We start from the raw sequence: 24,629 nt of genomic DNA on the forward strand, positions 1-24,629 counted from the left end.
GAAGAGGAAGGGGGAGAAGGAGGGGAGGAGGGCGAGGAGGAGGAAGGAGACGAGAAGAAAGAACAAAGTCTGGAAATCAAACCTGGAGAAGCAGGGCTGATTGCGTAGGAAATGACCTTGGAAGCACAGGGAAGTGCATCGCTTATTTCCAAGATGAACAGAAACTTAGGTTGGACTTTGTAGAAATGAATGAGGCCACTCATGAGTGTAGGTTGATATGAAATTTGAAGGACAAAGGGAACCAAGTAAATGGGCTGGGAAGGGAGGCTGGATGGAAGGAGAGGGGCAGACACACAGCCTTAAAATGTTAGCTAGATGGTGGGAAAAGTGGAACAGCAAAGACAAGAGGGACACTGGTCATCGACACACTTTAAGCTGCTATTAAAATGTATTAAAACATCATTCTCGGGTTGATCATTCAGCATTTAACTATGACACTGACCTTAGCCAGAGAAAATTGCATTCAAGAACGTATCTGTCCCTCAGCGGGTGGGGCCCCTGGTTACTGCCTTAGCAAGTGTGAAGCCCGTGTGCTTCTCTGTGCCATTCTTTCCCACTGGATCTCTCCTAAAGAGAGGCAAGCAAGGCTTTTGTGTTTGTGTTTTCCAGCAGGCAATCTAGAACTCTGACAGGAGAGGAAGTTGGAAAGTATTCTGAAACCAAAAGTTGTAAGAGGGGCGTGTGGGAGGACTGGAGGGCCCTTCTGGCTGGGGCAGAATGAAGTTGCGAAGGTCTGGGGAGGGCAGAGGAAAGGGCTGACACAAAACTTGGTGCAAACGAAGGGGCGGGAGCGGCGAGACAGGACCCCGGGCAAGGAAGAGGGAGCCCGCGCGAAAGGGATACAGGTCCGTCCGCATTGAGGCGGCCGTTCTCACCATTGTCCCCTGGTTTTCCGCCTGTGGAAGCATTATGAAACATTTCCTTCCTCTGTGTCATTGAGCCCCTCCCTCCCTCTTTTTCGATGGAAGAGCGGCTCAGCTTTTGCTTAGGAACCTAAGAGGTGGAAAGGCTCATCTTTGCTCGCTTTCCTAACGCGGATGCAGATTTTCCCCTTCCTGGTGGGAAGAGGAGGGAGGGGTCAGGGAAGGAAGCGAAGCTCCCAATTTCCCCACTGCACACTTTCTAACCTCAGCGATCCCGCTGGTGTCTGGGTGGAAAAGTGGGGTTCCTTCACGTTTCGGCCAGCCTGGCCTACGTTCTGCGGCAGCTATTAGGTAGAGGAAGGCAGACTGGGCGGGAGTTGATTATTTCTGGAATGAACAAGGGAAAGCGCAAGTCCCTCCTTAGGCTCTAGGGAATTAAAACGCGTTCCAGATCACCTATTCCGGAAGCACGAGCCTGGTCTCCAAAGAGAAGTCTTTAAGTCAGGAGATAAGACGGGTGGAGGTAATAAAGGTCAACGAGAACGCAGTTTGGAAACCTAGAGCCCGGGAAGTGACCCCCAGACCCAGGCATGCTTTCTAGGGAGGCACTGACCAAACAAGCTTTCCCCCAGAACTGTTGGGGCGAAGAGAGAGCAAGCTGCACAAACCGGCCGGGGCAAGCCCGCGAGATGGAGAGGTGGGGTGAGGTATTTTTCTGGGAAGGCTCATCTCACAAAGTGGGGAGTGAGGGGCTGCGGGAGGGGGTGACATAGGCAAGGGGCATAGTGACAGCCTCCAGGCAGGGAAATCTTGGAGAAGGGACTCAGCTCTCCACCCCCACCGTCCCTTCTGGGAACTGCAGCCCAGCGCGCGAACTGCACTCCCGCACAGGGGCTGCGAGAAGGGAGGGTGGTCCGGAAAGCCCACGAAGAAGAAGGCGCAGTGGAAGGGAGTACCTTCTCCCCGCATCAGCCCCAGACGCACAAAGTGCTGGTCACAGCGCCCCTCCTGCGTCTTCCGCCCCCAGATTGACGAGGCCTTGGCGCCCTGCCAACGCGGAGGCCGTCCCCTCCCCCGCCCGCGCCCGCGGCGCTGAGCGCGGTTTAGCACCGACTGAGTTTGGGGGCGGTGTCTTTGGGATGGAAAGGAGGCCAAGAGGGAGAGAGAAGGGGGGAGGGAGGTGGAGATGCAGTCAAGACTATAAAAGGGCTGCCCCGGCTGCCTGGTGCTCGCACTCGCTGGAGAGCGGCTCCACGCCAGGGGCCACTGCAAAGCCGGCGCAGGAGTAGGGCCGAAAGGACCGAGTCTTGCGCAAAGCCAGCAGCCCTGCGGCCAAGGCGGAGACCGAAGAGGGGCTCCAGGCACGATCCTCGCGTTGCCCGTTGCCCGCTGCCCCGGAGGCGTTCCAGGGCACTTCTAGGCTCTGCAGCAGCCTCCCATCCAGCCCCTGCTGCGAGGTGCCTCCAACTCTGCGCCAGAAGAAAAACTTCCCGCGCTCCCGCAGAACTACAGCGCCTCCTTCCCAGTGACTCCGGAGTCCTGTACGCGGCCAGCTCTGCGCGCACTTTCAAAGAGTAACAGTAATTGTTAACATCCCAGAGCGAGGCCAGCGAGGCTCCGTGCTCCCGACCCGAACAATAGTCCCCTCGCCCGGTGCACTGGGGCGCGCGGTGCCTCCCGGGACTCGGGTGCAGCGACCGGTCCCCGTAGGGTTTCGAAGGCGCACAAGAGGCAGCGACATGGGGAACGCGGAGCCAGCGCGGCGGCCTCGGGGCTCACAGCCTGCGCCCGCGCTGCTGCTGCTCGCGGCGGCTACGACGCTGCTGCTTCTGCCGGGCGCGCGCGGGCGCCCCGCAGAGGAAGACGAAGAGTTGGTGCAGCCCGCACTGGAGCGCGCGCCGGGACACACCACCACGCACCTTCGCCTGGACGCCTTCGGCCGGCGGCTGCACCTGGAGCTGCAGCCCGACCGCGGCTTCCTGGCGCCGGGTTTCACACTGCAGACGGTGGGGCGCAGGCCCGGGCCCGACGCGCTCGGTCCGGACGCCGCCGGCGACCTGGCGCACTGCTTCTACTCCGGCACGGTGAACGGCGACTCCGGCTCGGCCGCAGCTCTCAGCCTCTGCGAGGGCGTGCGCGGCGCCTTCTACCTGCAGGGCGAGGAGTACTTCATCCAGCCCGCGCCGGTCGCCGCCGCCGTGCGTCTCGCCCCAGCTGCCGCCGTCGCCGCCGCCGCCGGGGAGGAGCCGCCGGAGAGGCCCCAGTTCCATCTCCTGCGGCGGAGGCGGCGGGGCGGCGGCGGCGCCAAGTGCGGGGTCACTGACGACGAGACCCGACTTGGGAGGGGCGAGGGGCCGGCGGGCGAGGACGCCGGAGAGCAGTGGCCGCGGCGGGACCCGGCGCCGCAGCGGGCGGGACAGCCGACAGGTATCGATCCCTGAAGAGTTGCTCTCACTTGTCTCTCCATTCATCCCACTTTGCCCACCGTCTCTGTGCGGCGCGTGCGGAGGGTAAACTGTTTGCAGGCAGAAACCGATGTCTGCGGACCGGATGGAGGCCTAATGTGGGTTGAGGTTTGGGTTGTTGAACTAATCCCATCCTTGCTAGAACAGAATCCCGTTTGCCCGAATAATGAATGGTCAAGGGAAGACAGACAAATCAACGATTTGCTGCTAAGGCGCAGCGTTTCGACAGGGAAGGGAAGAGTTGATAACCCTACTCCTTCCACCTTAGTGCAGTGTGAGCGCGTGTGACTTATTTCCGTCCTGCTAGTTTCTTTTTAACGCCGGTACATGTGTTCTTGGGTCGGGTTGCAACTTTGCGCCTAGCGTCCTAAGTGCCAGCGCGTACCCTGCGCCCAGAGGAGGGCGGAGATGGAGGGCGGAGGAGCGACGGCGACCTCGCGGCGCGCAGTCCGCGAGCCTGGACAGCTGCGCTAGAATCTCGGTTCCGCGGACCTCCGCCTTCTCCCCCTTCCCCCTTAAGAGGCTGACCCCGACCGGCTGGCGGCGGCGGGGCCCCTCTGCAGAACCTGCTTGGGAGGTCTTTGCGCAGCGGGCCCCGCCTCTCCACGCCTCCCACTCGGCCTCCCAGTTTGCGCTCCCTCTCGCGGCCAAAATTCTGCACTCAAGCACTGTTAGTCACTGCCGAACCTTCCTGCAACGCCTCACCCTCACTGAGTTGTGCGAGGTGATTACTGCCCTGTCCTCTTCATTCTATCGCTTGGGTGCCTCTTTTCGTCCTTAACTTTCTCACGTGTCTTGTTTTCGAATTTTCATGTTTTCCCCTGGACATCAGCTCCTGGAAGCCCGTGCACGGTCAGCGTCCAGTTTAGGACTTCCCTGGGGGCTGGTTTTCAGTAGAGAGTCAAAGGGCTCTTTTCTGAATAATCAAACGTGGCCCCATGGCTCAAGGCAGGAACTTAGTTCCCTGGGACAGTGGGAGTAGGGCAATAGGCTGCTGGGCAGAGTGTGTGGTCCTTGTGCCCGGATTTGGCAAGAGCAGAGCATCCCTAGGGACCCCTGGAATGAGAGAGCAGAGCAGGCCGAGATTCCTCCAGGCCCGGCCCCTTGGCAGAGGCCCCAGCCCTGCCCTGGGCCTTCCACGTGGAGTCGGATGATCTCATTCAGGATTTGAGTACTGGCCTGTGAAAGAGTGACTCAGGGGCTCTGCCTGCTGCCCTTGCTCCAAATTTTTACTACAGCTGGGCAGGGTAATGTGCACACTGCCTTGGTCAGCTTATAGGATTTCAAGGAGGACAAAAGAAATCCTGCTTTAAAAAAAAAAAAAAAGTCCGAAGCCTCAGTGACTCACATGGTTTTTTTATTTCTAGTAAAGGAGGGAGGAAAAAAAAATAATAAAGGAAAAAAACTTTAAAAATAACACTTTCAGTGAAAAGAGATGCAAATATTTTTGTTATTGTTGTTCCAGGCCTATTTTTGCCTTATTTGCTCTGACGGGTTAGGCTTTCCTTATATACTCTGGGAAGGTCACTATTCTTGGCAAGACTGTCCTTGAGCAAACTATCTTTTTTGTCTCTTCACAGGAACTGGAAGCATAAGAAAGAAGCGATTTGTGTCCAGCCACCGCTATGTGGAAACTATGCTGGTGGCCGACCAATCAATGGCAGAGTTTCACGGCAGTGGCCTGAAGCACTACCTCCTGACCCTGTTCTCCGTGGCAGCCAGGCTGTACAAACACCCCAGCATCCGGAATTCAGTGAGCCTGGTGGTAGTGAAGATCCTGGTCATCTACGAGGAACAGAAAGGGCCAGAAGTGACCTCCAACGCGGCCCTCACCTTACGGAACTTCTGCAACTGGCAAAAACAGCACAACCCACCCAGTGACCGGGATGGAGAACACTATGACACCGCGATTCTCTTCACCAGACAGGTAGGAGCAGGACCCTGCGGATTAGGACTGTCCTCAAGGGAGTCCGCTTTGTCACAAGCAAACGTGTTCAAGGCATTTCCCCAGTGTTTTTGCACTTACCTTTTTTCTTTTTTTTTTTAATTGGCTAGGCTAGTCCCCCTTATTTAGGTCTTCCTTAATTTTAGTATCTCAAGTCTCACAGTCCTATTTGAATAGCATCACAGAAAAATCTTCATTAAAGTCACCCACAGTGGTCCCAAAAGCACAGCTCAGCAGCAGGGAATGTAAATACTCCCACACAAAGGTGGAGATACACGTTGCCAGAAAGTTAGGTCTCTGCCAAAAGGTTTCGCGCTCTGTCCTTCTGAGTCAGGACCCACGTCTGTTCCTTTCAGGACCTGTGTGGGGCCCAGACCTGTGACACTCTTGGGATGGCTGACGTTGGCACTATATGTGACCCCAGCCGAAGCTGCTCAGTCATAGAAGATGACGGTTTGCAAGCCGCCTTCACCACAGCTCATGAACTAGGTGAGTCCATTTCACATGAGGAGTGGAGTCCGCTGCACGAGTTTCCAAAGGGATAAACCATGTGCTCACTGAAGGGGGAAGTGTCGGCAGGTTTATTGCTATTTTAGGTTCTGGAGCTTTCTAGAAACTGCAGGAAGTATTTTTTCCCCCCACTATTCTAAACAAAGGCCAGCCTTATTTGGATTCAAAATAACATAGAAGGAGCTCTGGACCTTTGGAAATTTGCATATTTGTTTGCACCTTTTACAAGACTGGCACGCTGTGTCCGAACTAGATGGTTGCCAAAGTACATTTCTTCTTCTAGAAACCCCACTTTGAGACAAACAGAATCCCCGATGGGAAAAACAAATGCTGCGAGTGATCTATTTTTTGATGTGGGTTTTGGATTGCTTCTTAGGCCACGTGTTTAACATGCCCCATGATGATGCAAAGCAGTGTGCCGGCATTAATGGCATCGACCAGAATTCCCACATGATGGCGTCAATGCTTTCCAACCTGAACCACAGCCAGCCTTGGTCTCCCTGCAGTGCCTACATGATTACGTCATTTCTGGATAATGGTCACGGTAAGAAGCTTGAGTTACTCTTTCTAGGTGGACTCCAGCTTCCACATGGAAGGTTCTAGTTAAACCACCTCATTCTCTCTTTTTTTGTTCTTTTTATTTCTCCTCCTTCCACGTTACCTTCATTGTCAAGAACATACATTGTTAGGCCTTCATTTGTAATAACAGATCATTCTTCTGGCTGGGTAGCTCCTAATGTACGTTAATTTGATACTTTTTCAGCGAGCACTAGCTTCCCATCACTGTTAACGCAGAAACCCCTTTGAGGACAAAATACTACAAATCATGTAAACATCTCTGGCATTTTCCCCAGAAGCTCTGGTGTTCAAGTCACTCTGCTATCTATGATGTCTTATAAGATACATATTTTTTGAAACCGATCGGCCTTCCGTGTGTTTTCCTCTCCTGTTTTGTAATGACTGGGCATTTCCTTTGCAGGGGAATGTTTGATGGACAAGCCCCAGAGCCCCATCCAGCTCCCCTCAGATCTCCCCGGGACCTTGTATGATGCCAACCGGCAATGCCAATTTACGTTCGGGGAGGAGTCCAAACACTGCCTAGATGCGGCCAGCACTTGCACGACCCTCTGGTGCACAGGCACCTCCGGCGGCTTGCTGGTGTGCCAAACCAAACACTTCCCTTGGGCAGACGGCACCAGCTGTGCAGAAGGGAGATGGTGTATCAACGGCAAGTGTGTGAACAAGACGGACAAGATGCACTTCCATGTGAGTTTTCCGATCGCCACGTGTGCATGCTCCTTTAAAATTCACAGCTGGGAAGGAACAAAGTGATACCAAAGCATCAGGTATCACCATAAACATCCCTGCCTGTGGCTTTGATGGTTGCTTTTACAGCTGATTCTTTGGTTCTTACTTTTCTCTTTTGTTTCCTAAGAAGACCTCTGTAAAGAGTTCTAATGCTGACCCCTTGTGTTCCCATTTAGACTCCTGTTCATGGAAGCTGGGGGCCATGGGGACCCTGGGGAGAATGTTCGAGAACGTGTGGTGGAGGAGTTCAGTACACAATGAGGGAATGTGACAACCCCGTCCCCAAAAACGGAGGGAAGTACTGTGAAGGCAAGCGTGTGCGCTACAGGTCATGTAACATTGAAGACTGTCCAGACAACAATGGTGAGTAGAAATGGGGCGAAAGCCATGTGGCCGCAGGCCAGCAGGTAAGGGTTGAAAACTGGTGATGTCATTATATCCTTTTCTTTCTAGGAAAAACCTTTAGAGAGGAACAATGTGAGGCACACAATGAGTTTTCTAAAGTTTCCTTTGGGAGCGGGCCCGCGGTGGAGTGGACACCCAAGTACGCCGGAGTCTCCCCCAAGGACAGGTGCAAGCTCATCTGCCAAGCCAAAGGCATTGGCTTCTTCTTCGTTTTGCAGCCCAAGGTACTTCTTTCATTCGTACTCTTGTCTAAGAAACAAGGGCTTGAACTGTGACCTTTTCACACAACCTCTGACGCAGTTTCATTAGTTTATACATTTTTTAAAAAATATTTTTAAATTATTTATTTGACAGAGAGAGAGAGATCACAAGTAGGCAAAGAGCAGACAGGGGAAGGGGGGAGCAGGCTCCCTGCTGAGCAGAGAGCCCGATGCCGGGCTCGATCCCAGAACCCTGAGATCATAACCCCAGCCGAAGGCAGAGGCTTAACCCACTGAGCTACCCATGCACCCCTTCATTAGTTTATATATTAACGCTTTCCATTTCAAATTAGACCTCCTTGTCTTCCAGATACATCGGCAACTGCCCGCTTTGCGTGTGGTGTTGCTTTCAGTGATGAATAAAGCTTGAATCTAGCACTCGGGATTCTTATCGTTGCTTGTTATTCCTCTGATATACAAAGAAAAACTCTTTATCGTTAAATTCGCATGGCAACCAGCCAGTGGCTTTGGAGAATAACGTAGGCATGGACCAAACTAGTAAATGGTGATTAGCAGTAACACGTGCAAACGGACTTATTAAAATGAAGTCTGAGCATCGATAACTCTTGTGTTTGAGGACTTCTCTTGAAACTGTAGAAGCATCATTTTGCTCTCTGCTGAGGGGGTAAATCTGATTCTGAGGTTAAAAAAAAATAGGAAAGGAAATGAATTTTGTTTGAGTTATCATGTGCTGTTATCACTGTAGTCTATGAAAATACTTCCCAGTTGCAGATTCAACACACAACTGACTAATTTAGCGTGTGCGATTGTTGAGTATTATTCTAGGCATGGAGCAGACCACAGTAAACACATTAACAAGCTCTGCTTTTGTTGACCTTACCTGGAAGTGATATAGCTCAATAAATAAATAATCAAAAAGAAATTATAATTTTTTCAGACATCTACATCTACTGTGGAGAAAAAGCCACCAGGAAGGGTAGTATGTGACATGCGTTGAGTTCTGTTTTAATTGCGATGATCGGAAGACGATGTTGAGAGAAACTTTCCTAATTATCAGAGCATCCTCTCTTTCCCGCGGTAACCTGTGACACAAATATATTTCTCTTTTTCTTCAGGTGGTGGACGGTACCCCATGTAGCCCAGATTCCACCTCCGTCTGCGTGCAAGGACAGTGTGTAAAAGCTGGCTGTGATCGCATCATAGATTCCAAAAAGAAGTTTGATAAATGTGGCGTCTGTGGAGGAAATGGATCCACGTGCAAGAAAACCTCAGGATCGGTGACCAGTGCAAAGTGAGTTTTAAAACGTCGTACTCCCAAAGATCTTATTATTTACATGTAATTTCATGGCTCTAGGAATTGTTTCATGCTCCGTTGATGGACGAGCGTGGTTTCAAGGTAATTCAGAGAATTAGCCAAAGGACTGAGAGATTCTTTTTTTTTTTTTTTAAAGATTTTATTTATTTATTTGACAGAGAGAGATCACAGGTAGGCAGAGAGGCAGGCAGAGAGAGAGGAGGAAGCAGGCTCCCTGCTGAGCAGAGAGCCCGATGCGGGACTCGATCCCAGGACCCTGAGATCATGACCCGAGCCGAAGGCAGCGGCTTAACCCACTGAGCCACCCAGGCGCCCCAGGACTGAGAGATTCTTACATCTGTTTTTTTTTTCTGGCCCGCAGACCTGGCTATCACGATATCGTCACAATTCCGGCTGGAGCGACAAACATTGAAGTGAAGCAACGGAATCACCGGGGATCCAGAAACAACGGGAGCTATCTCGCCATCAAAGCTGCGGACGGCACCTATATCCTGAACGGCGACTTCACTCTGTCCACCTTAGAGCAGGACATTTCCTACAAAGGGACCGTCCTAAGGTACAGCGGGTCCTCCGCCTCGCTGGAACGAATCCGCAGCTTCAGTCCGCTCAAAGAGCCCATAACCATCCAGGTCCTCACGGTGGGCAACGCCTTCCGTCCCAAAATCAAATACACCTACTTTGTGAAGAAGAAGAAGGAGTCTTTCAACGCCATCCCTACTTTCTCCGAATGGGTCATCGAGGAGTGGAGCGAATGCTCCAAGTCGTGCGGACTGGGCTGGCAGCGGAGACTGGTGGAGTGCCGGGACATCAACGGGCAGCCCGCCTCGGAGTGTGCCAAGGAAGTGAAGCCGGCCAGCACCAGACCCTGCGCCGACCTGCCCTGCCCCCACTGGCAGCTAGGGGATTGGTCCCCATGTTCCAAGACTTGCGGGAAGGGTTACAAAAAGAGAACCTTGCAGTGTCTGTCTCAGGACGGGGCGGTGCTGTCTCACGAGAGCTGTGATCCTTTAAAGAAACCGAAGCATTACATAGATTTTTGCACGATGGCAGAATGTAGTTAAGCAGCGTCCGTGTAGGGGGAAGGACGAGGTATGGAAGGGCTGAGGTGCTGACATCAAGAAGTTTCTCGATGTCAGCACCTGGAGGGACCCAGTGTACCTTGGGGATCCAGTGTACCTTGCCCGTGAGCAACAAGGCCTGTCAGGGAGTTGGGAGGGTAGAGGTAGGTAGAAAAGAAGTTAGATCGTCAGAATATCCTGCCAGTTACAAATCTGATAGGCTAGTTAATGAGGGTTATTAATCTCTGAGCAATGATATAGCATGATAAAGCCCCAGGGCATTATTATTATTCCTTTTGTTACATCTATGACAAGTTAAAAAGAAAATAGAAACAATTGTCCAACTTAGTTTAAGGAGTATACAGTCCCTGTGTTGTGGTACTGATGGAATACTTTGTATATTTAAATTGTGTGTTGGGGAATGAAAAGCGGGAGAGATAAGAGATTTGTTTAGCTTCAGACAGGGCTTACTTTACCTCACTAACAGCAGAGGGAGAAAGGGGGTACAAGAAGCATCTTGAACCAGCACTGATACGGCTGCTACCATTTCAGAGAATGTTCCTGCGGTCTTTTCTACCAAGAGATCAGAGTTCAAGACTGTCCACCACGACAGAAATGCTTAACAACCTAACATGACCCAAATGAACTCTTTCCTTTCTTACGCCCTTGTTATGTCTTTATTCATGATTTTATTTTGACCAAGAAACAATCCCACGTGTCTGTAAAAATGCAGGAAGTATACAAGGGTTAAAAAAGCAGCAACGAATCCGATGCTCGGAAAAACCAGAAGGCAGGGTGGGCTCAGTACCTCCTACTTTTCTTTCCTCTGTGTGTAAGCCTACTTTAAGAATGTGGATGTCAAAAAACAAAAAAAACAAAACAAAACAAAAACAACAACAAAAAACCGTTCCTGTCTCAAGAAAGACTGGGTGATCACAGGAAAAGGATGTAATGCCGGTATAAGAATAGGGTGTGTAGAAAGGGATCCCCAGGGTTTGGGGACATGGAGATCACTTGTCTCACAGTGGGGAGGCTACTGAGGGGTAGCAGGTCCATCCCCAGCAGCTGGTCCAGCAGTCATATCCTGGTGAATGTCTGTTCAGCTCTTCTACTATGATAGAGAATATGACTTTTTTTTTCCATATGTATATAGTAAAATATGTTACTATAAATTCTACATACTTTATAAGTATTTGTGTGTTCCTTCTAAGAAGGACTATAGTTTGTAATAAATGCCTATAATAACATATTTATTTTTATACATTTCTTCCTAATGATAAAACTTTTAAGTTATATCGCTTTTGTAAAAGGGCATATAAAAATAGAGTATTTATACAATATATGTTACTAGAAATAATAAAAGAACACTTTTTGAATGTGTGTGTCTATTTTTTTTTAATGGGAATTAATTCCTGGGAAGGAAATCTGAGACACAAATACTGAGTTTGAAGACTAAATAACTTTCTTAAATTCTATAGAAATAAGGTTTCATTCTAATGAAATGTATTTTATGTATCCTTAATGTATGTGATTGTTACCAAAAAAAGAAATCTATCATATCTTCAGTAACAGATTTTTGTTAAACATACACCAATGGTTGGCAAATGTTTTCCATGAAGAGTCAGATGATAAATATTTGTGGTTTTATGGGCCAGATCATCTCTGTCACAACTACTTACCTATGCTCTTGTTGCGTGAAAACAGCCATAGACAATACATCAGTGAATGGGCACGATGGTGTTCTAATAAAACTTTATTTACAAGAACTGGGCCAAATTCGTTCTGTGGGTAGTTTGCCCACCTCAGGAATATAACACAAATGAGAAAAGGTGGGATTCTGGATGCATTTTGTATCTCTTCAATTATATCATGTGAGTAAAATTTGTGACAGCACTGAAGCCACTGACTAGAAAATGACACCTCAAAAATTACATTTGGGGATAGAGCCACATGGAGAGCCCAACCGTCCAAATGTTCCATTTGCTCTTCAGGAACAAGAGGTGTTTTGAAGAAACCCTGGAGCCCTCCAGGTGGCCTCGCATAAATCACTGTAATTTACTAAATGGTGCATCAATGACTCTGAATGTTGAGACTGCTTCCAAAGTAACTACATTTCTCTCAGGAAATAACTTATTTACTCAGAGACTCGGATTATGTGGTTAACCACAGACAGCTCCCATGTTACATTTTCATCCTTTTTTTTTCACCCTCCTTCGTTTTCTCAAATAAGTTCTCTATAACATGCTAATTTCAGATTGACATGATCATTTTTAATTTGCCCTCAGAATTACCCAAAGCCTTCTTTCCCTGAGCAGTTGAATGTGAGATGATCAGGAGCCCGGTGCATAGGTCAGAAAGCAGGGCAGGGGAGGGGTCAGCCGTGTTAGTCTCTGGTGGGGTTTGTTCCAACCTACTGGCCGCTGAACTGAAAGGCGAAAGTCAAGGAAGTCTTCTTCCCCTGGGAACAAGTCCTGGTCTCAGAACACGGTTAAACATGGAATTTGGCTGGAGCGCCTGGGTGGCTCAGTGGGTTAAAGCCTCTGCCTTTGGCTCAGGTCATGGTCTCAGGGTCCTGGGATGGAGCCCTGCATCAGGCTCTCTGCTCAGCAGGGACCTGCTTCCTCCTCTCTGCCTGCTGCCTCTCTGCCTACTGGTGATCTCTCTCTCTCTGTCAAATAAATTAGAAAAACAAACAAACAAAATAAAACCATGGAATTTGGCCAATGCAATTCAGTGGCCAAAAGTGTTCTTTGTACCAACTACTATCATTATTTACTTGCCTGGATTACTGTGTACAAATTCCCATGATAAGTAATACTGAGGACACACACACACAAGAAATGTCCTTATCCTCAATTACTATACAAGCTACTTACTAAAAAAAAGATAAATAAACCAAAAATGGTCATCTATAATACAAACAAATCATTTGTAGATCTCACATAATTCACCAATGAAAATATTTTCCCTTTCTTTTTCTTTCTTCTTTTCCTTTTTCCTTTTCCTTTTCCTTCCTTCCTTCCTTCTTTCTTTTTTCTTTCTTTCTCTTTGAAAAGGCTTCTATTGATTGGACATGATGAGCAGGAGGATGAAATTTAAGACACAAAGATAAAAGCAGCAAAAAGACTTTCCACCATCCTCTTTTTTCTCCATCCAAGTAATGCCAACTTTCTAAGTTACATCATTATTTTTTTCAGCCCTCTGTTGATAAGATTTTCTTTTTGTCAATAAACTGAGTAGTTGCCAACTCCATTTTTTTAAAAGATTTTTATTTATTTATTGGACAGAGGGAGAGATCACAAGTAGGCAGAGAGGCAGGCAGAGAGAGAGAGGAGGAAGCAGGCTCCCCGTGGAACAGAGAGCCCGATACAGGGCTTGATCCCAGGACCCTGGGATCATGACCTGAGCAGAAGGCAGAGGCTTAACCCACTGAGCCACCCAGGCGCCCGGCCAACTCCATTTTTTGCTACCCAAACCAACTGCATTTGGTTAGCAAAGAGAGTTTAAGTCCAAACACACTTCTAGTTCTGTGAGCTTGACCAGGCGCCTGCTCAGGAGGGAACTCTGTGCTTACTCATGTTGCCGGTACCAGTGATGAGCAGACATGATGAGCTGAGTACTACGCCAGACACCTAATTTCCAAAGCATGCAGTGGGCATTCTCTAGCATTTCAATAACCACCATCAAAGCACAACTTTTGGACCACAGCATTCACTTAAAAATGGGCAAAAAAAAAAAAAAATCATTTCCAACTTTGCTCTCTGTTCAGTTTGTCCTCTGGAAGAGGGCACTACAGATCACAATATGACTGACGGGCAATAGACAACTGTTAATCTCATTGGTTTTCCAAAAGAAAGAAAAAAAAAATTATTCATGGAAGGGTTGGTGGTGCTAGATGCATCAAGGAAATTGACCAAAGCTTCCTTATTATAGAAGTGTGGCCTGTTCTGCTTTCCACATACTTCTGTGACATGAATCAGCTCATATGACAGGCAGAAATGGAAAAAGGAAAACCTGGAATATGCTTTGGTTCATCAACAAAACTTCCCAGCTAATAAGTGTTCTGTACCTTCTCTTAAGAGCAACAGAACTGAAAATATACTAAGCCATAAACATGACAAGTCACAGAAGAATAGAGAGCTACACCCAGTGCCCGCTCCCCCTACTTACCTCCATTTGGTCTCAGTCTGGGAAGACTGCGAGGGCCTAATGCAATTTTTTTTTTTTTAACATATAAGGTATTATTTGCTTCAGGGGTACAGGTCTGTGAATCATCAGTCTTACACAATTCACAGCGCTTACCATAGCACATACCTCCCCAATGTCCATCACTCAGTCACCCCATTCCTCCCACCCACCTCCAGCAACCCTTGGTTTGTTTCCTGAGACTAAGAGTGTCTTATGGTTTGTCTCCCTCCTCGGTCCGAGACGGGAGTTAAAGGATCTTTGTTTAGTTTTTTCTTGGCTCCATAACTCAGAAGACTGAACCTTTCCTTACAGCTGCCTTCTATTAATCACACTGCCTTTATATAAGGGTAAGTTTCTATAATTACTATACAATTATTTGTTTCCAGTTTAGCACATTTTTGTTAGCTGTGGTCACTTCTTTTTCTTAAGATTACTATCATTTTATGTTCTTAAGAGAAGGTATGAAACATTTACTTGCCAGGGCGGGAAGGAGGTGGAGTATAATTTTATGCCAATTAATCCAGGAAAGCTTTCTTGATAAGGAGATATGTGGGAGGAAACCAAAAGGTTGTGAGGGGACAATTCTCTGAGGGATGAGATTACACAAAGGTGAGGTGGCCACCACAGGTGAGAGTGAGCTCAACTTCTTGGAGGGAACAGTGGCTAGAACAATGAGCAAAGGGGAAAGAGAAGAAGTCAGTGGAGAAAAGAGAGGGGATTAAAAAGAGGTCAAATTCTGCACTTCAAGACTTTGATATTTGCAGATGGATATAAACGTGAAAGCAAAAAAAAAAAAAAATACATCATGGATGAGTCCAAGTTTTTGTTTCTTTTCCTATGCTTTTTGTTTGGGGTGGGTGGGTGGATATTCTGTGCAACATCAATGTATACTATAAAGACAAACAGAAATTAAAAATACAAGATTTTTAGTTAAGTATTGAAACTAGTTTTAAATATATAGCTAAATATAAATAATTGTTAAAAATATGGTTTCAAAATTAACTGGAAATATAAAAATAATAATTAAAACAGATGGTATATAATGTAGAACATGTTAATAATAATAATTCAAGTTTAAAACCATATGTCATATTGGCCAAATGGAGAAAGAGGATGTATGTAGAACATAACTCATAAAGAAAAGAATGGGAGGGAGAAGGGTTGAAAGAAGGGGGGTGGGGTTATGGACATTGGGGAGGGTATGTGCTTTGGTGAGTGCTGTGAAGTGTGTAAACCTGATTCACAGACCTGTACCCCTGGGGATAAAAATATATGTTTATAAACAATAAAAAATTTAAAAAAAAAAAAGAAAAAGAAAAGAATGGGAAGCAAAAAATTAGGTGTCAGAATACCAGCAACATTATCATGACAATACATTGTTTAAGCTGTCCTATTAAAAGACAGACATCTTCAGAATGTGTTTAAAAATAAAATTCAATGACATAATAACTTAAAGGGAGCTATCTAAGCCAAAATGGCATTTCTTCAAAAATGTCCAAAGATTTATCAGGCAAACAGTAGGAAAAAAAATAAGAATAGAATAATATATGAGCCAAAATGATATTTCAGATGGAGAAAAACACTAAGCAAAATAAAGAATAATATTTCTTACAGATTAAAGATAGAATCTATAATAAAATATGTGTCCCAAATAATAGATCATCTATATAGATTTTAACAATTAAATACTGTTAAAAGTATAAAGGATAATCAGGTAAGAACTATTCTGTTTGTCTTTAAAACCTCTCTCTAGGTAAAAGTAGACATTTTTTTCTATGTAAGAAAAAAATCTATAAAACTTTAGAAAGACATGGAAGAAGACTTGTATACAGCAAGAGACATAGATTTCTTTTATTCTAAATCATAAACCTTTCATTTTTCCCCAAATAATGAGTAGATTTAATAATAATCTAATCATTAGCCATCGATTAATTTTTTAGAAATCAACTGCATGATTCTAAAGTTCATCTGAAGAAATACATTTACTGAAGATAAAGAGAAACACAACAGAAAAACGAAGTGTAATATAAGATATTTGTTACACTTGGCTTGAAAAGGCACCACATGTTGTAGAGTGACAGGTGTGAGCTTCACCTTGTGAGCACAAGAGAATTCACAGAGTTGTAGACTCACTATGCTGTACATCTGAAACTCATGTAACATTAGGTATCAAGTATACTTCAAAAAATATATGTATATTACTGCAGGGCTTCCGGATGCCTCCGAAGGTTAAACATCTGCCTTTGGCTCAGGTCATGATCCCAGGGTCCCGGAATCAAGCCTCGCATTGGGCTCCCCACTCAGCTGGGAGTCTGCTTCTCCCTCCACATCTCCCCCTGGCCCTTGTGATCTCTTTCACTCTCTCTCAAATAAATGAGTAAAATCTTTTTTTAAAGACTTTATCTTTTAAAATCTTTTTTTTTTAATCTTTAAAAAATTTATTTATTTATTTATTTGAGTGAGAGAGAGCGAGAGCAGGAACACAAGCAGGGGGAGTGGGAGAGGAAGAAGCAGGCTTCCCGTCCAGCACGGAGCCTGATGCCAGGCTCAATCCCAGGACTCTGGGATCATGACCTGAGCTGAAGGCAGACGCTTAATGACTGAGCCACCCATACACCCCAACAAATAAAATATTTAAAAAATGTATTACAACATTAAAACTATACTTAGAAAATAATGATACTTGCGGAATTATTGACAAGGATATCCATGGATGAGAAAGATAGCTCAGAAATACACCTTAGTAACCATAACCATAAAACATTACTATATGATGAAGTCAGCAACATAAATCTGTGAGAAAAAAGAATCATTCCAAACATAGCCTTAAAAAAATAGAAAACAAATGAACTAAAAAAAGAGAGAGAGAGAGACCAAAAAAAAAAAAATTAAAAAAAAACACCCACACTTAAAAGAGAGAACAAACAGATGGTACCAGAGGGGAGGTGTGTGGAAGGATGGGTGAAACAGGTATAGGGGGCCAAAAAAAAAAAAAAAGAAATTCACTTGGAAAAAAAAAAATGTAGACCCTTCAGACCATTCATCAACTTAAATTCCAGATGTATAAAAAGTTAAAACATTTAAATGAAATTCTAAGAAGTACTAGCAAATATAGAAAAATATTTATCTGATATCTCAACATAGAAACTATGAAAGACATCACACAGCCAAGACACACACACACACACACACACACACACACAGAGACTGACGCGACTGGCTTAAAAACTTTAAACTGTGTTTCAGAAGGATCCTTGAAAAAAATGTAAGTGTATTTTCATTAAACACAAAAGACAATGAAGTTTGCATCTGAGCTTTCCCATGGGCCCCATGATTCCAAACGGCCACCCAATTAACAGCTAATCATGCTTCAGATCTCAAACTCAATATGACTTTTCCAGGGAAACCCTCCTAGAACCCTTAGGCTAGGTGAACCTCTAAACACACTCTGCACTTTCCCTTCTTGTCACTTTTCACAAAAATTCTCTACTCTTCTAGCTCTGGGCCTCTTTTGCTCACTCTTATGTCCATAGTTCCTAGAATTTTGCCCATGGGATATTTTTATTCAATGAATGACGCTTAGAAATAGTCAAGCTACTGGACATAGAAATTTTCACTCCGAAGAATCTGTGCTAATTAATCAAAAATATTCACAAAGATTTATATACAAATATTACATAAATCTGAGTACAGGCATCAAAGGAATACGATGCTGAAGACTATGACATAACAAAATGTGAATCACAGACAGTAATAATGATGATCATCATCCCTAGAAGTGAAGTGTGTGTTTTACATAAGTTAATTCCATTAATAAACACCTCCCCCAAAATAACCTTTGATGTAGATATTATTATTATTTATATCTTATAGAAAAGGAAACAAGCAAAGAGATATTTAATTACCTGACTGAGATAGAACAGTTAGCAGGCAGCTGAGTAAGGTTTCCAATCCAGTTAGCCAACATTAAGAGCCTCTCCACTCTTCAGCATTAAACCATATTAGGGGCTCCTGGGTGGTTCACTCATTTAAGCATCTGACTCTTGATTTTGGTTTCGGTGATGATTTCAAGGTCCTGGAATAAAGAAATAGCATGGGGCTCCATGCTCCATATGGCATCTGCTTGAGGAATCTTGCTGTCCCTCTTCCTCTACCCCTCCCAAAATAAACAAATAAATCTTAAAAAAAATTATTTTTACTAGTTTGTATATATGAACACACACACACACTTAAAAATGCATATACACAAAAATAACACACTTGGCTATTTTTATTTTCTTCTTTGTACTTTTATGCATTTTGCAAATTTTCTACCAAAACCACAACTGTATCTTTTTAGAATCAGAAAAAAGTTATTTTTAAAAGATAGGAAAACCCTAAGTAGAATGGTTTTCATTGTGTGAATTCATTCTAGCCAGTAATTTAGAGACAAATTTACGTGTTTTTGTTTTGTTTGCCCCCAATAAGAACCCTTTAAAAGCTGAAGCTTTTTTTCAATACCATAACATTAAGGAAAGTCAGTTTTGTTGATACATAGATGATGATGGTCATTCTCAGTAGAGAAGCAAAAATCAAGAGAGAGAAATTCGTCAGTTTGTTTCTAAGTGATTTTATATTATAATTTCAGTATATATGTTACTTTCCAAAGAGATATATACTGTATATCACTAAAAATTATTTAAAAATTGACTTCAGGGTCACCTGATTGGCTCAGTGGGTTAAAGCCTCTGCCTTCGGCTCAGGTCATGATCTCAGGGTCCTGGGATCGAGCCCCACATCAGACTCTGCTCAGCAGGGAGCCTGCTTCCCCCTCTCTCTCTCTGCCTGCCTCTCTGCCTACTTGTGAGCCCTGTCGGTCGAATGGATAAATAAAATCATTGAAGGAAAAAAATAAAATAACATAAAATAAAAATTGATTTCAAATTCAAGTATGTTTGTGTTTTCCACCTCTCTGTCCTTATCTGTCAGTGAAGAGATGAATGAGCAGTAAATCCCCAAGAATTTAGAGTTACTAACTCTAAGAAAAATAATAATAATAATAATGTGTACCTAGCAACTGGAGGAGATCCAGGTGAATGAAACTCATGTATTCCCATTAGGCAGAAAATCCACAAGGCTCATGTATCTATGTATGTGCTTTTCGTTGTGTTAGGAAGAAGTGCTTTAGTTCCCAATCTGTGCATGGTGCAAAAGTAGCCAAGTGTTAACGGTAAGGGAAAAGCTGGGCTCAAGTTCCACACTGACATTCTCAATTATCCTAGATTATCTATGAAACAGAAGGATTCATCAAAAGCCAAGAGCAAAGGAATAAACTGCAATTTTCCATATAGACATATGCATAAAGAATGAAGCCAAGATGTGACAACGATATTCTTCTTTATTTACAAAAATTTGTGAAAGTAACTTTCACATTGCTTAAATTGTCCTTTTCAGTTGTGTTCATTTTCCTTATGGAACTGTCAGAGGGGCAGGGAATTTTTTTTTCTTTTAGCCATAGACAAAAAGATATCCAAAAAGCACTGACAGTAACACGTTAAGATGGAATAATGGTCTTTTAATTCAGTGGTGTTTATTGCCTTGAACAACACACCAGTGGAAAGGTCCTATCATCTCATAACTGAGGAGATACTTCCAAATTGTCTCTTGTTTCAAAAACTAAAGCTAGATTCTGAAGTAAAATGATATGCCTGGAATTTTCTTTAAAAATTTCAACCAAAAACAGAAAACATGGGGATAGATGAAACAAGATCAGCGAAGTGATAATTGCTAATGCTGAGTGATGTAGAGAGTCTCATTACACTTTGTTCTCTACTTTTGGGTAATTAATTTTTTCTTTACTTTTTTATGAAAAGTAAAATAAAAAGAAAAACCAACCAAAAAACTAAAGAGAAGTTAGACTTCTTTTGTCCAATTTACAAATCAAGTCAGTCTTGAAGTAACTGAAGATACAACATATATTAGTCTGCTTTTCTACTCTCTCATGTGTTTGGGGGGGAAGAATAAATGTATTTAAAGTACATACACCTAAAAGCACAGAAACAATCTCTAAAACAGGTTGGTGTGAAGGGTAAGAGGCAATCACGTGGTAGCAGAGAGAAAGAAAGGAAAGGAAGGAAGGAAGGGGGAGGGAGAAAGACATGCTTTTTACTTGTAGCATTGCAAAATGTAGAGTGATTCAGGGAGTTAGTTCTCTGTTCTGATTGGTTGTGAATTTTATCACTTTTCTTCTGAGGCCTGATTTACATATCATCAGAGTTTGTAAAAAAAAAAATTCACTATTATGTTACAGATTTTGCATCAAGAGGAAGAGAAGCAAGTAAAGAGAATGAAAATGGAGAGTCCCTTTTATTCATAAAAAAATATAAAAGGCAAGCTGAGTGGGGGACTATGAAGAGACTTAGAGGGATTCTCAGTCCTGGAAGGTGAGGGAGGTGAGGCCATCACTGGTGAAACAGGGACACAATGCTGGGCACAGACAAAAGACACATTTGGTGACCTTGAAGTTGCAGATGAGGGAACTGGGCTGAAAGAGTTAAGAAATGGGCAAGGATCAAAGATCTGTGATTTCTATCTGAAGCTCTTCACCAGATGTATTAAATTAGCGGTGTGCAGAATTTCTTTCCTTTTTTTTCTTTAAAGTGGACTAAGCTTTTACAAGTTCGTGCTGCATCGTGCATAGAAGCAGGGAAGGGCATCAAAGAAAGAACACCAGAGCCAAGCAGCCTCCTGCAACAAGGGACATTATAATATTGTCCTGGTTTTTCACTTATTTCAAGTTGGTTTACTCAGTTCTGAATGTTCCAGAACATTTCACCTTCAAAATTTTCACCAAAGTTGTTAACTAGAGTAGAAGCAACAGGCTTGGCTTTCATCCCCTCTCTTCTCAGAGCATGCCAGAGGTAATGAGAACAATGCGACTCACTCCAAAGGATGCTGGAGAGGAAAGGGAAGAAGAGTTGGCTTGATAAACAAATTTTGAATAAAAAGGTTACAGATTCTCAAATGGTAGATCGTCAAATCTATAGGCAGGCTCCTCCCCTCTGGCAGATACAGAGAGATGATAACTAGTCCTCAAAGTACAAGATATTCTGGAATGTTCCCTAAAATATTAGTACAATTTCTTTTAGAAGTTGGACAACAGTGAAACCCTGTGTTTTTCTAATTAAAATACTCTTACACCAATGCTGACATTCCAATAGCGTGCCTTGTTAATATCCTACAAGTAGTAGCAATGATAATAGAATTTTCTTTCATAGACCTTGAGCATGACTTTAGACTGGAGCTCCACCTTTGAGAAACAGCTGTCCAAGATTGTTAAAGAAATTTGTTTTCCATCTAGACTCTCTTTTCTTTTCTTAAAACAAAGGCCATTGGTTTTTCTACCAAAAGTCATGATAGTAATTCATTTTATTTTCTTTAACAACTGTGTGCCTGTGAGACATTTAAAAGATCAAAATGTAAACAAAGGCTGAACACCAGGAAAAGTTGTGATCCCATACATGGTAAACATGTCTAAAATCCTCACTTTGGATTATACAAAAAATTGCAGGCACAGTTGAAACACAGGAATATTTAGTTCTTAATGTGACTGGGACAAGGCAAATATATAATTTTACAAAAACAAAAAACCCAAAAGGCATTAACTGGGAGTCCAGAATCAGAGAACTGAGCATTTATTTTTTTAAGGGATTTTGCCATATATAACTGTGGGACTTTAGGGGGAAAAGTATCATACCATTAGTTCTGCCTAACATAACCCACTTAAATTACCAATAACCACCAAAAAGATACAATCTAAAATATGAAGTTTTGTTAATTACAGAGCACGAATCACAATCACGTTGCTTTTGTGCAAACTGCTGGATATCATACTTATTTGATTTACAACCTACGGAAAACTAACAAAAACAAATGCTTACTTTTAAGTAATATTTTGGCAGAGAGTGCTGAAAAAATCAAATTGTCAATCCTGAAGGTTTAATGGAGCAAGAAGAATCATTCCATTTAACAACCTAAAGAAAAAAAGTCACTTGTTAAGAAAGGATGCCTTTCCCTAAAATATAATTATATGTCTTTCTAGGGGTACATGCTCAAGACACACACACACACACACAAGTGAAAGAAAAAAAATCAACTCAATATTTTCTTAAGAAAATTATAATAAAGAGGGTAAATCTGTAGGGCAGGCCATTAGATCATCATTCCACAGACACAACAAATATCAGTAAGAATCAGTGTGTATCACTGAGCCCCTATTTTGTCGGAAGTACTATCCTAGGAACTGAGGAGCCCAAGAGAAAAAGAAAGTGAAGGAGAAAGATAAGAGGATGGAAGACATGGAGAAAGACAACCTTGTCTTTAGTCTTACAATACAGCTGGATAAATAAAATGTATATGCAAATGAAAAGTTAATTAACAATACAAGGAAGTGAGTCTGATGATTTCTATGCTTAACGTGAGCTCAGTGATATGGAAAGGAGAAATCACTACAGGTCAAAGAGTCAAGTATAATTTCACAGAAGGAGCACAGATATAAAAATGACATTTCACACACATTGAATGGAATCAAAAAATAAGCAGGGGATGATGTCTTAGCTTCGGCTGATAATCAAGTATGTAGACTAAGTGGCTTATAACCAAAAGGAATTTATTTTCCACAGTTCTGGAGTCTGGAAATCTTAGGTCAGGGTGTCAGCCTGGTCAGGTTCTGGTGAGAGCTCTCTTTGGGGTTACAGACTGCCAACTTCTTGTATTTTCACGTGGTGGAAAGAAAGCAAGAGTCCTGTCTAGAATCCCTTTCATACAGGCACTAATCCCATTCCTGAGGATTCCCCTCTTGTAACCTAATCACCTCCCACAGGCCTCCACCTCTTAATACCACACAGAGGTTTCAACTTACGAATTTTATGGGGACACAAACTTTCAGTCCATTTCAGACATCTTCCGGATATTAGGAGAGGAATAATAGTAGCCAAAGGGACTGATTCATGTGATCCATCCTTTCCCAGCTCCTCATAATGACAAGTGGAATGCATAGATGATGCCACCAGTTGAAGAAACAGGGTAAAGAATACAAACTATGTGTAAGAGAACCAGAAAGATACTTTCTGCTTTGCTGGCTTCATCCCAACTCACTCCCCTAGGTAGGCTAACTTAATCTGCTGAAAAGTTACCTAGAGAAAATATTGAATATTTGGATATTATAATTTTTAAATAAATAAACAGAAACTGCAGAAGCAAGTAATGTGACAATTGAAGACAAATATGCCAAAACTCCCAAATCTAAATGAATAACCCCCTACCCCCCACTGCCCCTCACTCCAGATTTATCATTTTGGACTGTAGGTCATGAAACCAAGAGTGGCCAGTCAGAGAAGCAACCTGTATCACTGCCTCACGGCCGTGTTCCATTTTTGACCAAAAATGGCTTCATCCAGCTTAGATACCCACCTTAGTCATCATACTTGGCTGCAAAGACCCTTAGTTGGATCCAGAATAAAATCCTCCTTCAAAGAGCAGTTAGCCACCACAGGAGATATTCGAATAATGAACTGTAGCCTCCAAAGGCAAATTCAATGGATCCATTCCAGAAATACTGAAGCCGTGGCAGCATGACCAGGAGAGGGGTATGTACTTCCTTCCCAAATGACAACCTTAAAAGGGCCAAAGTGTTGTTGAATGTGGGCTTTGGTTTGCCCATTGTAATTAATTCTATCCCAATAATAGAATTCAACTCACAAAGCTGCACATAGAGGCTAACATCATGCAGGCATTTTCTTTTAAAATGTTTTATTATTTTTTTCATTTCCCTCCCATTATACTGTCATTTTAATTGTTTGCTTAAAAAAGACATACCAGATTTGGTTTAAATGACTTTTTTTTTTTTTTTAAAGCCCAGAATCACTTGAAGGTTTTCACTTTTAACTGTATCATTTTTCATGTGCTAAGCTCTCCGGCAAGCATGCATTTCCCATAAAAGTGCTCATCCGGATTTTATGCTCTTTTGCTATCTCTCTCTGAGTGGATTTTATGTTTCTTAATAATAGAACCACATTTTTTATTTTTTTATAGCTCTCCCTCCTGTTGAGTTCCTAGAATTGTAGTTCACACGGAGTAGAAACTCAATAAAAGTTGTACTCATGATAAATATGGACATCCGGCAAAGAGCAACTGTGGGTTCGAACTTCAACAGTTACTAGGGATGAAGTGATTGCAAGGCAATCTGCCTTCTTGCAGCTCCTGAAGCTGACAGATCTGTGCTTGCATATTTCTTGGGTAGCTTGCAAATTGCTTCATCTCTTTTGAGTTCCAGGCTCCTCTTTTGTAAAGAAAGATCTACCTAAAGAATTGT

At 43.6% G+C, this 24,629-nt stretch overlaps 1 protein-coding gene across 1 annotated transcript; it reads left to right on the plus strand.

Annotated features, from left to right (window-relative positions):
- Nucleotides 1-2,425: 2,425 nt before the first annotated feature.
- ADAMTS1 (ADAM metallopeptidase with thrombospondin type 1 motif 1) lies at nt 2,426-11,466 on the plus strand. Its single transcript, XM_044251067.1, has 9 exons — nt 2,426-3,290; nt 4,909-5,255; nt 5,630-5,762; nt 6,160-6,327; nt 6,763-7,049; nt 7,268-7,454; nt 7,545-7,720; nt 8,833-9,008; nt 9,394-11,466. Exons 1-9 carry the CDS (start codon nt 2,603-2,605, stop codon nt 10,091-10,093), a joined length of 2,862 nt encoding a protein of 953 aa, XP_044107002.1. The 5' UTR covers nt 2,426-2,602; the 3' UTR covers nt 10,094-11,466.
- The last annotated feature ends 13,163 nt before the right edge of the window (nt 11,467-24,629 follow it).

Source organism: Neovison vison, chromosome 6 (genome assembly GCF_020171115.1).
Source record: "Neovison vison isolate M4711 chromosome 6, ASM_NN_V1, whole genome shotgun sequence".
In the NCBI taxonomy this organism is placed as follows: domain Eukaryota; kingdom Metazoa; phylum Chordata; class Mammalia; order Carnivora; family Mustelidae; genus Neogale; species Neogale vison.